At 40.7% G+C, this 14,506-nt stretch overlaps 1 protein-coding gene across 1 annotated transcript in view; it reads right to left on the bottom strand.

Annotated features, from left to right (window-relative positions):
- LOC122803241 (protocadherin Fat 4-like) overlaps window positions 1–14,506 on the bottom strand; it is a 165,761-nt gene that overhangs the window by 130,354 nt on the left and 20,901 nt on the right. The window contains exon 3 of the mRNA XM_044072839.1: window positions 5,543–5,717. Within this exon, the coding sequence (XP_043928774.1) occupies window positions 5,543–5,717 (175 nt within the window). The remainder of the gene's footprint in view (window positions 1–5,542; window positions 5,718–14,506) is intronic.

Here is a 14,506-nt window from a genome sequence, read left to right as displayed (position 1 = left end):
GATTTCTTTAGATTCACTGTGAAACCGAGGCACTGAAGAAGATGGTGCACAAAAGCTAGATGCCGAAGTAGAGTGTCTTTGTCGTCCGCTTGAATAAGACAGTCATCCAGATAAGGGTAAATTTGAATCCCCTTCTGTCTGCAAAATGCCATTACTGGTGCCAGGCACTTCGTAAAGACCCTGGGTGCAGTAGATAAGCCAAAGGGCAGCTCAGAGAACTGGTAATGTTTCAAGCCCACTTTGAAGTGCAGATACCTTCTGTACTCTTGCTGTGTAGGAATATGCAGGTAAGCTTCTTTTAAGTCCAAAATCACCATCCAAGCATTCTTGCCCAACATAGGCAGCAGCTGCTGCCTAGTGAGCATCTTGAATTTTGGTATATCTAGGAAGGTGTTTAGTACAGAGCGGTCCAGGATTGGTCTCCACAAATTTTCCTTCCTGGGAACCAGGAAAAGTCTGGAATAAAAACCTTGCTCTATTTCTAAATTTGGCACCAATTCTATGGCCCTCATAGCCAGGAGGGACTGAACCTGCCATTGTGCCTCTGCCCACTGATGATTTGGCAGGTCTGGCCAACCGTTCGGTGTTGGCAAGGTGTGGAAATGAAATCTGTAACCTCCTGAGACTATGTCCAGAACCCACTTGTCCCGGGTTATGTGGCTCCAATTTTGATAAAAAAGAGAAATCCTTCCCCCCAAAGGTGCTTCCAGGAGAGGAGTCCCTGGGACCAGAAAGGGAGAGTCATAAAGACTGTCTTCGGTAAGGTTGAGACTTATCTTCACCTCCCTTGGGAGAGGGGGCACTCCACTGCCTATTCCGAAAATGGGTCTGTGCCTGTCCCCTACCTCTGGAACACCTGAATCTGCCTCTCTGAGACCTGTCCGAGCCCGGAAAGGACCAAGATTTAGCTGGCCAGTGTCTGCTAAATCTAGGAGGTTGTACCTGTAGAAAATCCTTAACCGTCTGCATAGTTTTGGCTTTGTCTTCCATTTTCTTCAATACCTCTTCAGCTTTGGGCCCAAACAGAACATCGTGCTGCAAAGGGGCATCCAAAAGTTTGGCTTTAACCTGATCCGGCAAGCTTTGTTCTTTTAACCAAGCATGTCTTCTAATAACAGCGCCAGTTGTAGCAGCCCTACAAGAAGCTTCCAAAGAATCAAAACCACAATGCAGGGTATGTTTACCCACCTGTTCAATAGCATGCAATAAATCCTGTAACTCCTGATTATCCGCACCAATAGACACAGCTGACATCTTCTGTTTAAATACAGACAAAAGGTATTGCTGATACGTCAGCATATGAAATTGACAGTTCAAAGCCCTAATAGACAATGTAGCAGAAGTATAAACTTTTTTACCCCATCTCTCCAAACCTCTGGACTCTCGGTCAAAGGGAATGGGATTTTTAGCAGAGGCCGCTTTAACACCCTTAGGACCTTGAGAAATAGTTTCTGGATCAGACGAAAGATTCCTAAAAAGAAATTTGTGAGAATCTGGAATCCTATAATACCTATCCGGTTTGGCTGGAGTAGGGGGAAAAGAATCAGGAGAGAGAGAAGCTTCCGAAAAAACATCATCAACAATGTCCAATACAGGGGGAATAGCCAGAGGCTTATGCTGTGGGAGAAGAAGAAAATCCCTAAGCCTTTTCTTGGATTCAGAGAATTCCTGCCCTTCCCATTGAAAATGCACCCTCATATCATGCAAAGTTTCACCAAAAGAATAATCCTCAGGAGGAGAGGCTGAAGGAAAGGAATCTTCAGCATCAGAATCCTCATAAAGAGGAAAGGAATAATCCTGCTCAAGGGAAGAAGCAGAAGAAACAGAAATTTGGTCTGAAGAATCAAAATCGGACTGAAATCTAGGCTTCTTGTCAGGAGGGGGATGAGAACCCCTGATCATAGTTAAGAGATCTTCAGCCATCCTAAGCATCTGCCTCTGAGGCCTAGGACCCTGATCAAACGGTTCCTGTGCTTGCCATTTCACTTTAGCTGGAGCCTCAGACTTTGTCTTTGACTGTAAAACTGAATCCACATTTACAGGAAGCTGTGAAGGCCTGAGAACTCCCTCAGAAGCCGGTACCTGCCTACCGGCACTGGACCCAACTGAGGGAGCAGTATCCGAAGGTCCAGCCCCTGGCAATTCTGAAGACCCCATCAGCTCCACACCGGAGTTGGTACAGGCAATTGGTTCAAAAGAGGCGGACGACAGATGCTGCAAAGGCGCCTCACTGGCAACCATCAAACCAGCAACTGGCAATAACTGAGTAACATCCTTTGCTGTGGACCTCGGAGGCCTGTCTGCATCCCTGCACCTCTTACACACGCCAGAAGTAGGAAAAGAATCTGAAGACATGTTATAATTAAACCTTTTTCCAAAATAGTAAAAGGCAAAGTTATATCTACGCCTAGTAGTACGCTGATTAAATCTAGCACAAAACGCACAGTTAGCAATGTCATGGTCAAGACCCAGGCAGGGAATACAGTAAGAGTGAAAATCCCTATGAGGTATTTGCTTCCCACAAGAAATACAATTATTAACTTTTTCTGACATCTGACTGGAGCAAGAAAAAGACCTCCCCAACGGGGTACTTATCTTTAAAAAAATGAAAATCCGGGGATTAAATCCAAAAAAAAACAGGAACAGGCGACCAGCATCAGTGAACTGCAAAGGGCACCGTGCGGCAAGAAAGACTGGGGAAATGGTGTCAGCTGAGGTCTTTGTACCTTCCGGTGCATTGATGTCAGGATAAAAGCGACCTCAGCTGACACCCGATTCAGACTTTGGGATTCTGGCCAATCGGGGGCTGCTGCTGGCAGGAAGAACCCTACAGTTATGACTGCAACAGTGAACCACGAAGGACATCTGAGAGGATGGTTCTGCATGCATGCTGTTCTCACTCCTGGACTAATGGTGGACAGTGTCAGTCAGGAAAGGCCAACAGCAGTAGATAAAACAGCTCAGTTTATGTTTGCTGTCCCTGGGTTTTTCGCATATTTTTGCTCTGTCCCTCATAACTGTTGCTAACACATGGATGCCTAGACTTGCCTTTTCTTCTTTGCTTTCAAAGTGGATTTCTTTGCATAATACCTCTCAATGGTCCAGATTTTCACAAAATGTCAAAATTTTTGCTTCACATTTCTTGTCTGTTCCTCATGAAATGTGTGTTTTTTTCTGGCAAGTCACTGAGAATTGAACTCACTAAATAATAACATACATTTAATTTTCAGAATTCAAATCCATCACAAAATACATGCTAATGCAAAGTTTATTATTCTAGCAACTTTCTAAGTTTATCAGTGCAGTATTTAAAATCTGTCCCTGATTTTTGGCTTTGTCCAGATTTATTGCACTTAAAGGTTAGGAGGTTTGCTTGGAATCCATGTCTCAAACACATAATAAGCTGGTTGCCATTGGAGACCTGATTATTATCCTCTGCACTGCTTGCAATTCACATGACGAGACTACTCTCCGTCTCCATCCTCATTCTTACTGCCGAATGTATTTTCTCATCCCCTTCATGTCAGAGTGGGAGTTCATGAAGATAGAAACTAGAGCCTTGTTATTTTTATTGTTTTGGATGTTACACTTTCAGTAACTTTGTTAACCAGCAATGTGCGTTGGACACAAGTGACCCTTTCAGTGGATTAGCCAGGTGCACTATCTAGTTAAGGGACATTTTCAGTGTCACACAGCCAGCAAATGGAGGTGGGAGGAATCAAACCCTGTACTCTGGACTACAGTAAATGCTCATTAACAGCTCAGTGCTTAAATCCTCTTTGCTAAGAGCTGCTGTCTCTGTTGTTTTAAATGAAAATCTAGTTAACAACATTAATATAATCGCAGACGTTCTGGATTATTACGTGTCCTATCTGGCCCTAAAGTTAATAAGCATAAGAGCAACGACTTTGGAGGTAAGAAGTTTGCCCAGTAAACGTGCCATTAGAATATCTTCATCCCTTTTCATTAGTGTAATTTTCACCCCAAATATCTGGGCATTAGGGGTGCAGTCTGACTACAATTATGCTTAATCTGAACTATAAGCCAGTCCCTATGCTACACAGCTGTGAAATACTGCATTTATTTATTTCAGTGTGTATCAATGCAGTAAAGGCTACTATCAGTCCAAAGACATTTGTTTATGCAATGAGACAACTCCCCACCTCCTCATATCTGAAAACATCTTTTAAAAATTCAAACATTTGTTATGTGGTTTATTTGGGGCAGTAAGAAATATAAACTTCTAGACAGTACATTGGTGACAACTCTCAAGTTCAGAGGTGTGGGATATAAATATCTCAAAAGACATGCTAGAGCTTATAGTGTATATATGTTACTACTGCTCCTTGACACAATAGGCCATTATGGACAAGCTTAGAGGCTAAACTACCAAATAACACTTCACAGCTCACTATTTACTGGGGTAAAATGTCACTCTTACCTGGGAAAATTAAGTTGTACTGCTTAACTGTTTATCAGTCATGGCTGTCTCTCAGCAAAATTACTAAGATACAATATCGTTTAGGTCTTGATTTCCCTCTTCTGAGTTATCCTGTTTCATTAACCAACATGAATTAACTGTAGAGTAACACAGTCTCACAATGAAGAATTAACACTGCATCCTCACAATACTTAGTTTGACACTTTTGTGCCCAGCTGTGGTACCTTCTGAGTGGAGTTAACATGTCCTCCCTATATTGACATGGGATTTCTGCCCGGTATGTGCCACAGATAATACAGTGTCTGGACTGGTGAACAATCAAAATGTCCATTTCTATGCAGTGCAAGTATGTCTGTTAGTGAGTGTGTGTGTGTGTGTGTGTTTGTGTGTGTGTGTGTGTGTGTGTGTGTGTGTGTGTGTGTGTGTGTGTGTGTGTGTGTGTATGCTTGCATGTGTTCATATGTGTGTATCCTGTAATGAACTGACATCACATCCAGAAACTGTTCTCTGCCTTAGCTTCAGTGAGTGAAAGGAAAAGCTGTTGCTTTCTCATAACCCATGTTAGTTTATTAATGAATGAATGAAAGAATGAATAAATGAATGTTCCCCACGTCTGTGCCTTCAAGAAGATATTTCTCTGTCATCTCCATCCCATTTTTGCTTCTCATCTTCTCTACTACTGCTGAGGAGTTGCACATTCTTTTTATATTAGTTAACATATATTACTCTTCCTCCCCTTTCTTATAGTAAGTTTAACAAAGAAACTACTGTCGGCTGTGATAAAATTACTATATTACTATAAAATTACTATATATTTATAGAGAACACGCTTGGCATGCTACGATCGTGCTGCAGTGCAGAAAAAGGTGGTTTACGTATTATTATGGGTCACTTTGCCTGTGTGATAACTAACTTGTAATAAATTCATGTGTTAGAATTAAAACCTCAAAGGATAATAATTTACTGCATATGTTACAGAATGCAGAACAGCAAATTTGTCTGTAAAAGAGCAAGTCAGTGTGTTCTAGTAAGATGCAATATTTAGGTGTACCTTAGACAAACTAACAAAACTAATGAATACTTAATCTGCCATTTTTTTACCTGAATCTGTAGCAGTTACTATTATCTGGTACTCTGAGACTTCTTCCCTGTCAAGACTTTGCAGCACACTGAGTTGTCCTGCTGACGAGAGAGAAAATTTTCCAGCTTCATTCCCCTTTTTAATTGCAAATACTATATAACTGTTTTGCTCCAAGTCGTTATCTTGTGCTGACACCTAAGAGAAGAAAACATTTTTAAATCACATAGCTTAAAGATGGTTACATGTATATAGATGTAAACTCACAATGGGTCATCAACAAATCGGTTCATTAGCATGTTCTTTGTATGCATTTAAAAGAACTTCGTAAATATGAGAAAAATAAAATACATATATACTGTGAAGTTGAAGCAAAGGACTTAACTAAGAAATATATCCTTTCACCTGTTCTTATTTTGTCCAAGAAAAAAGTTTTAAGTGCCAGTATGTTATCCTATTTCAAGTACAATAGCTTGACTAGAGAAACGTTGTTGTTTTATGAGATACTATATAAAAGCCAATAGTGAAAGAAAATGATCTAAGTTATACTGTTCTGATATGTATGTGCTTCATATAAGCAAGATGGTTCCCAGTGAACAATCAGGTGAGCCAACAAAAAACAAACTTGAAACCCAGTAAAAAGATTTTAAAGGGACTTTTGAATGAGGTCATCCCTTCCAATTATGGTTCACATAACGTAACTCAGTCAAACAACCGCTTGTTATTCTCTTCCCACTGCTCCTGACCAGAGGCACCTCTATATTTTGTCCCTATGTCCTGCCTCTGCAACTGCTCATGCCCAGGGATGGTGTTATGTGTGACCCTCATCATGAGGGTCTCCCTACTAGGAGACCACATTGTTAATGTTGCTCTGTCTACTCAAGGTACAGTTTCTGGGGGGATGGCGCAATGTGGAGCAGGACAGACCAAGTGAGGTGTAATTGTATTTCAGCCAGTGAGAGATTTTACTTGGCCTCTACTCCACCCCTGTGCTGACATTATGTTGTATTTACTCAGGGGGCAATGTGATGTAGCCTGAGGGTGTGATTATCCCGTTGCAACAGCCATGCCTCAACTGTATCCCTGCTCACCATTGCATAGCAGTCTTTTTCTGAGTCCTTGCCTGCACCAGGCCTCCATCAGATCTACCCCGCATTCCGCCTGCATCCTGCCCACCCACCCCCAGGATGGGGGGATCTATATCACTTTGTCAAAGGTTCGTTTCTGCAAACCTTCATTCATCGACCCTAATGCAATGAACATTCACATCAGTGAACCTTTACTTCAACAAACAACTTACTCAGGAAAGGAATGAGTTGGCCATCATAAGAAATTTGCCCTGTTGCCTCCTGTAATGCAATCTCAGAAATGGTATATATAGTTTGGAGGGGTGTGGGGGCAAAGCCCCCCACATGGGTGGGTTTGAAATACTGTACTATGTGTGACTGTCGGAATGCTGGACAACTTGTTTCTTTCCCTAGGTAAGTTGTTTAAGTGAAAGTTTGCTGATGTGAAGGTTCACTGTATTAGGGTTGATGAACCTTAGATGAACTGATATTGACCCAGGATAGGCATCCCTTACCTCCTTGCCTGCACCATCGTTCTGCCCAAGCTGCTAATCAAACTCTGACTTCTTGAGCCATATTCAGGCCTTTATCCCTCTATGCAATTAGTAAGGCATCTCTATGATATTCTTGATACAGTATAACTTTAATAGTTCAGACAAAAGCATCCACTAATTTACCAAGATGGAAGAAATAGCTTTGGTTAGGTGACAGTAATGGTAATATATTATTCAATATTAGATCCCCTAAACAATGAAACTTATAATGGATCTCCATGTTCAAACCTAAATATTCTTTAAAATCAGATATAGTATAGAGAAACATGTTTTAATGGTGAGTTTAAGGAGGTTAGGGAAGTTGAGCCCGTTTAGCAATTTGAGAGCTACATGGTGGTATGTTCTGTTAGGAAGGCTGGTGACGAACTTTACAATCTTGTTGTATGATTGCTCAAAGTTTGTGAGTTGTGTTGATTGTAAAACAGTAAAAGTTGCAAAGTCGTATGCCAGGAGGGAGACATGGTAGGCAATAGCAGCGGCCTTCTGTGCTTTATTAGACAAAGCATGTTTGATTGCTAGAGCATACCTGATTTTTGGTTGGTCTTATGGGTTACTTAGTGATTGTGTAGATCAAATTTTAAGAGTTCATTAATAGTGAGTCCATATTGACTGGTGAGGTGGAGAAGTTAAATTAATGTACCATCAGATGAATGAATGGTTAGTGGATTGATTAGTGTTGATACTGGTTTAGGTGCAAAGAGTATAAGTTTTGTTTTGGGGAGGTTTAGGACTAGGTTAGATTCCAGAAGTCAGGTTTCCACTACTGTGAAGGAATGCTGAGTGACCTTTTGAAGCTCAGATGTAGCGGGAGATGAACAGATGGTGGTGCAGTCATCTGTGTAATGGATCAGAATGGTACTGGTTAGTGCAGTGGGCAGATTACTGATGAATGTATTGGAGAGAAGTGGGCCAAGGATAGATCCTTGGGTGTAACAGATTTGGATGGGGAGTAATCTGGAGAAGGCTAGCCATTTTACAGTGTGCATTCTATGGTGAAGGTAACATTTGAATCACAAGATAGATTTGTTGGTTAAGTCTATCTTAGAGAGTATGTGAAGGAGACAGGAGTGTGAGACAGTATCAAAGCATCTAGAGAGTTGGAGGAATACCAGGAAGAGCAGGAGATTTCTATATCTTGGGTTATTTACAGCATTAGGAAATGACAAGAGAGCTATGCTGGGGCTACGAGAGGAATGACAGCCATATTGGTATGGTGAGACAAGATTCTAGTTAAGGAAGAAAGCTAGCAGCTGGTGTTGGCTACATTTCTCTAAGACTTTTTGAGAGATGATAGAATAACTCTGGGTATGAAGTATCAGAGGATGGCCCACCTTTGTGCAGTGGGAGGACAAAGAACTTTTTTCAAATGGATTGAAAGTATGCTACCTGGATTGATCTGTTAATTAAGTATAGACAAAGTAAGCTAAGCTTTCAGCTGCTCATTTAGATTTTCTTTTGGGAAGTTATCTGGGGTTGTGGTGGTGACTTTTAAAATTCTGGGGTACTGTTTGATTGTTTAGGTGGAGACTTGTTTGAAGTCAAGAGTATTTTCAGTATGGCATGTGGGAGCTGGAGTTGGGTCTGTATTGTGGGTAGAGTTTGAGACAAAAGTAGCAGTAGTGATAAAGTGTATGTTGAAGGAATAAGCTACATTGAAGACAGTTTCAAGAGGTAGAGGGTTAAGTTGTGAAGATTTAACTGGGTTTAAAAGTTTAAAAAAGGTAGATCAGAACAATTTGGGAGATTTGATGTGGTGGCTCTTTTGGGAGAGTAAATACGTTTTCATCTGTTTTTATTTGGCATTTGGCTTTATTACAGAGAATAATGGTAATGCTGATAGTTGTTTGTGGTCTTATCCTTTTTGCTAGATGTTTTCCTGTTTTATATTGTAGGCACATGAGCTGTTTGGTAGATAGAGTGAGCTAGGAGACTGGGGTAGATTTGTCTGTTTTGTGTCTGAGTCAGACATGAGACTTTAGGATGTTTGAAAAGGGATTGCTAATGTGGTGGACAGCTTCATGTAGTGGTTGGAGCTATAATACACTCCAGTTTTATGCCTGGAGGGATGAAAGGACTGAATCCTTGTTGGAGTTACAAAGATTCTTGACAGGCTTGTAGGTTGGAGCCTTGCTGCATTTGGGTAGGACGCAGAGAACAAATATTGGATGACAGTTGCCTAGGGTATCTGATAAAACCCCTGCACGACTGATGTTGTTTGGGTTATTAGTTAGGATCCAGTATAGAATGGATAACGAGCCTGTGGATTTACTGTTTCTAGTAGTGGAGGTGATTACCTACCTTTTTCTAACCATGCTTTCCTTATTGTTCCTAACATTCCAAACCCCCATCTCCCTCCTACTACTCCTAACAACTTTATACCATGCCAGCTCCTATACCTCCAATCAGCTTCCACTCTCTACTCCTTACCATACTCCCACACAAAACTATCTCCTCCCTCACACAAATAATCATTTATTTTCCATCTTCTCCTCTCTTTTTCAGCTCAACCCTCTGCACCTTTTTAATCCTAAAATTATTTCCACTACTGCTAAGACACTTACTCTTAAACAAATACTAGACCATCCAAAATACACTAAATCCAAACCAAAACAAACTAAAATAACTTCCTCCAATAACCTCGTCTTATCTGGAGACATTCACCCCAACTCCAGACCTAACCCACCCACAAATAATAATTACCCTCTCCCTTCCTCTAACCTTTCATCCCCCCACAATACTCTTAAATTTTTCACACTCAATGCCCAGAGTCTCAACAACAAAGCACATCAGTTTTAAGCATGGCTAAGTCTTAACCAACCTGACATTGTAGCCATCTCTGAAGCTTGGCTCAAACCCCCACATCTCTGACTCTGAACTCCTACCCTCTGGATTTTACACTCTTAGATGTGACCGCCCAAAGAAAAAAGGTGGAGGCGTTGCACTAATCTATTCCAAACTATTTACCTTAATTCTCCTACCAAACCCCATTCCTAAATTTGCCAATGCAGAACTAACAGTCGGTCTATTACAAATGAATAATTACAAAAGCCTCTGTATCATCGCCCTTTATATCCCACCCGGAAATAACGTCTCAACCCTTGAAGACATACTCCAATGGGCCTCAGCTGAAATTAACCTTGAAACTTTAATACTAGGCGATGTAAACATAGACTGGAATAAAATCAACAGTCCCATACCCTCCCTGTCCATTAACCTCTTTAACTTTGCTCAAGTAACCCACTCCATCACCAGATCCAATAAAACAAATCCCCCAGGATCCACTCTTGGCTGGATATTAGTCACCCATCCAAATAAAATTATCAAATCTGGCACCATCCCTGACTCTATTAGTGACCACCTCTCAGCTTTCATTTACCGTGCAACCACCTCTCATCCACACCAACATCAGTATATTCATACCCGCAACCTTAGTAAATTTGACCCCAAAACCTTCTCTAACTATCTCAAACAAATGAATTGGATCATTCTAAAAACCCTTCCACTTGATAAAGCCATAGACCACTTTAATTCTACTTTCCTAGATGCTCTAAATTCCCCAGATCCACCAAGGAAAAAAAGAATAAAAACTATAACAGCCCCTTGGCTCCCTAGCTCCACCAAGAAAAAAAAGAATAAAAACTATAACAGCCCCTTGGCTCCCTAGCTCCACCAAGGAAAAAAATAATAAAAATTATAACTGCCCCTTGGCTAACCAAAGAAACAAAGCAAATTATGCATCAAAGAGACAAATCCTGGAAGTTTTACCAAAAGAATAAACTTCCCCAAACCCTTCTCCAATATACACAGCTCCGTAACTTTGCAAAAAAACAAATCTTCACAGACAAAAAAATCCTACTATACTAAGCTCCAGTCCAACGATCCCCAAAACCCTAGGCTTTTTTGGAACTCCATAAACTCACTCCTCAACCCAGGCTCCAAAAATAACCCATGTCCAGACCCAAGTAAACCTGACCTCGAATTAGCCTCACTATTCAACTCTTTCTTTATAGAGTCAATATCCGACCTAACGAACACTTTTCCCAACAACGACCCATCTCTCCTACATTCCACCTCATCTAAGTCCCCAAATAATTTCCCCCCTATGTTTGAGCTTAAACCTGTCTCCACTAACTACATAAAAAGACTTCTATCCAAACTTAAACCCTGCTCCAATGCACCCTACAACATCCCCTCTTCCTTTCTCAAGCCTGCTGCCAATGTTATAGCTCTCTCAATTAGTATCCTAATTAATAGATCCATAAAGGAATCCTATGTCCCTAAACTCTGGCATTCCACCTTTATTCTTCCTCTCCACAAGGGAGCCAAAAACACTAACATTTCAAACGTCCCCCTATAGTTCTTCTCTTTCCAATCTCCAAAATCCTAGAAAAATGCATCCACCTCCAACTTATGCCTTTTCTGACTAAAAACCAACTTCTTAACCCTACCCAACATGGCTTCCGACCAGGACATAACACCATAACAGCTCTACTCTCATTCTTAGAAACTGTCAATCAAGCCTGAGATTCTAGGAACTTGGTATCCACAGTTCTCCTAGATCTCTCTAAAGCATTTGATACTGTTTCACATAAGCACCTTCTAAGTCACCTCTCAAACCTAAATCTCTCCCAAAAGACTCTTTCCTGGTTTTCAATCTATCTGTCAGATAGATCTCAGGCTGTGAAATGGAAAAAAGGCACCTCACCTTTCTTACCCACCCCTACCGGAATACCACAGGGGTCAATCCTCGGACCAATGCTGTTTGATATCTTTATCAATAACTTTCACTCTGCTATTCCTAATGCCAAAGTCATCCAGTATGTAGATGACTCTACACTTGTTTGCTCTGCCTCTAACCTCTCTGAACTCCTATCTAAAACTCAGACTGCCTTCTCAACCACTGAGATCTGCATGTGCCAAAATCACCTTTCTCTCAATGCTAACAAATCTAAAATACTACTATTCACACCCTCAAAATCTTTCTCTTTTGATAAAAATTTCTTCCAAGTTCTTAGCCAAAGAAACTCTGTGATCGAAGTCATTCCCTTTGCAAAATTATGTGGAGTAACTATAGATGAACACCTCAAGTTCGACCTCCATATTCAGCAAAATATAAAGAAAACCCACCAAAAACTAGGTATGCTATACAGGAACAAGCAGTTCCTCTCTACTGCTACCAGGCATACTCTGGCATCCTCTTACCTTCCTCCCTCCCTTCTGTATGGTGCCCCACTACTAACTAACCTATCCTCTGCCATCACTTCCAAACTTGAAAGCTGTTATAACAAAATTTCTAAATTTGCCACCAAAACCAAACATTCCACTCATCACTCTGTTAACCTCCAATCCCTCAGCTGGTTAGAATTCACAAATTACCTGGACTTCCTCCAGCTCACTACAGAACATAGACTAATATTTAATCCAATCAAATGCCCCGCTCTAACTAACATCCTTCCCCATATACCCCAAATAGAACTCTCAGATCTGAACACCAAAACTTAATTACTGTCCACAAACCTAAATGTCCTGCTGGACAACTTCTCCTCTCCTTCTCCTTAGGTAAGGAATGGAACTCTCTCCCTTCCACACTAAGGACAATGTCAAACACAAACAACGTCAAAACTCAGCTTCACACCTACCTGTCCTCCAAATGGAAATGTAACTGCATTCTCCCTACCTAGAACTCTTTAACAAAATCCCCTGGGAGGGTATCCTCCTGAGTTCCTAAGCACCTTATAGCTATAACATTCTATAGCTAATTCCCATACGATCTCTCACACTCTGTAAATATTGTAAATAGCTTTTGACTTTTGACTTTAACTGTGTGAATTTGTTAAAATGTATCTGCACAATATTTTTCCACTGTGGGCAGTATTGCTCATGCTTTGAATTATTTGATATGTATTTGTACTTGTACTTTTATTTTTATTGGACTGCTATCTTTACTGTAATCTGTTTCATGGAGCTTTTCTCCCTGGGCCTCCACTGAAAACGGGCTCTCTGGGCCCAGTGGATTTCCCCAGTAATCAAACTGGAAATAAATAAATAACTGAATTTGAAAAGCATTGGATGATAGCGTTGTTGAATATCAAATGATGTTTACATGACTTAGGATGATAACTTTACGTGGTATATTGAGGGATAACCAGGAGAGAATTTCTTCCAATATGCTACAGTCTGAGCCACTAGATGCAAATAGATTTGAAATCATTAATCTTTAAGAGAAGGATCACGATTTCCACTTCTGAGAAAGATGGAAGTGATATATGGTATAGAGAAAACTGGGTGCTGTTTTCGTAGAGCAGTGCAATGCCAATCCCTTTTCTGTCTGTACAGTGAAGGTCTAATAAGCAGTGACCAGGTGGCAAATTCTTTTCAGAGGCTATACCAGGTTTTAACTATATTTAATTTATGGCTAGGATGTCAGGATCGTTAGGTTCAATCCACGAGTATAGCGAGGAGATTTTATTACATATGGTCTAGGCATGTAGATGAAAAGGTGTTAGTGTATTTGAATTGTTTCAGTGTTTGCATGAGGTGTTGCTTATCGAAGAGATGGGGAGCCCTCAGTTTGGGTGGGTGCTCCCACTGCGTACAAGTGAACCGAAAGTTAAAAGGAAGATGACTTTGATCGAGTTGTGGAGTCTAGCACCCGAAGATGCTGCTTGAACTCTGGGTGACTGATTCATAGTCAGGGTTTTATCGTTCTTTGTTACCAGCCCAGGTGACTTCAAAAATTGTAAACCTAAACAAGGAAAGCTAAAGTAGAAAGTGATGCTTTGCTTTGTAACTTTCAGTAAAGACAAAAAAACATAGTGGGGTCTTTCACAGGTCAGGAAACTTTGTAATATCTCAGTATGTTTTTTTAAGATCATGTGCACACTGTGAAAATATACTAACACAAAACCAAGCTACAGAAGGAAACAAAAGACGTTTATTCTTCCGGAGTGCTTCAGCATGAAGTTATCTTGGAAAATGTTAAAGTTAGTGCAGGATATCACCAGACCCCATACAGGTATCCAGTTAAGAATTAAAGTTACAGATTGTTTTAACCAGTATATATAACACTTATAGTCATACAATAAGTTAACACTGACAGCATAATAACTCAATGTCTTTTTTAACAATGAATAAACCATTTCATTTTCAGTAAAGAGCATGTGCACCTCTACGTGCATTACCTTTACCACCTTGCACAAGTTTCTTACTCTCTTCCAAAAATAACTTTCCTCCCTCATTCTCTGCACTTACCCACTACATCTTTCCCTCACTCTATCCCTTTACTCCTAAGCACTCTATATTCTCCCCTCCTTTCTGCCTGAATCCACTCCTTTCTGTTCACCTCCCATATGAATATACAACTTAA

This window comes from Protopterus annectens, chromosome 5.part1, assembly GCF_019279795.1.
Source record: "Protopterus annectens isolate FY-2018-M chromosome 5.part1, PAN1.0, whole genome shotgun sequence".
In the NCBI taxonomy this organism is placed as follows: Eukaryota; Metazoa; Chordata; order Ceratodontiformes; family Protopteridae; genus Protopterus; species Protopterus annectens.
This window is presented reverse-complemented; position numbering and strand designations above follow the sequence as displayed.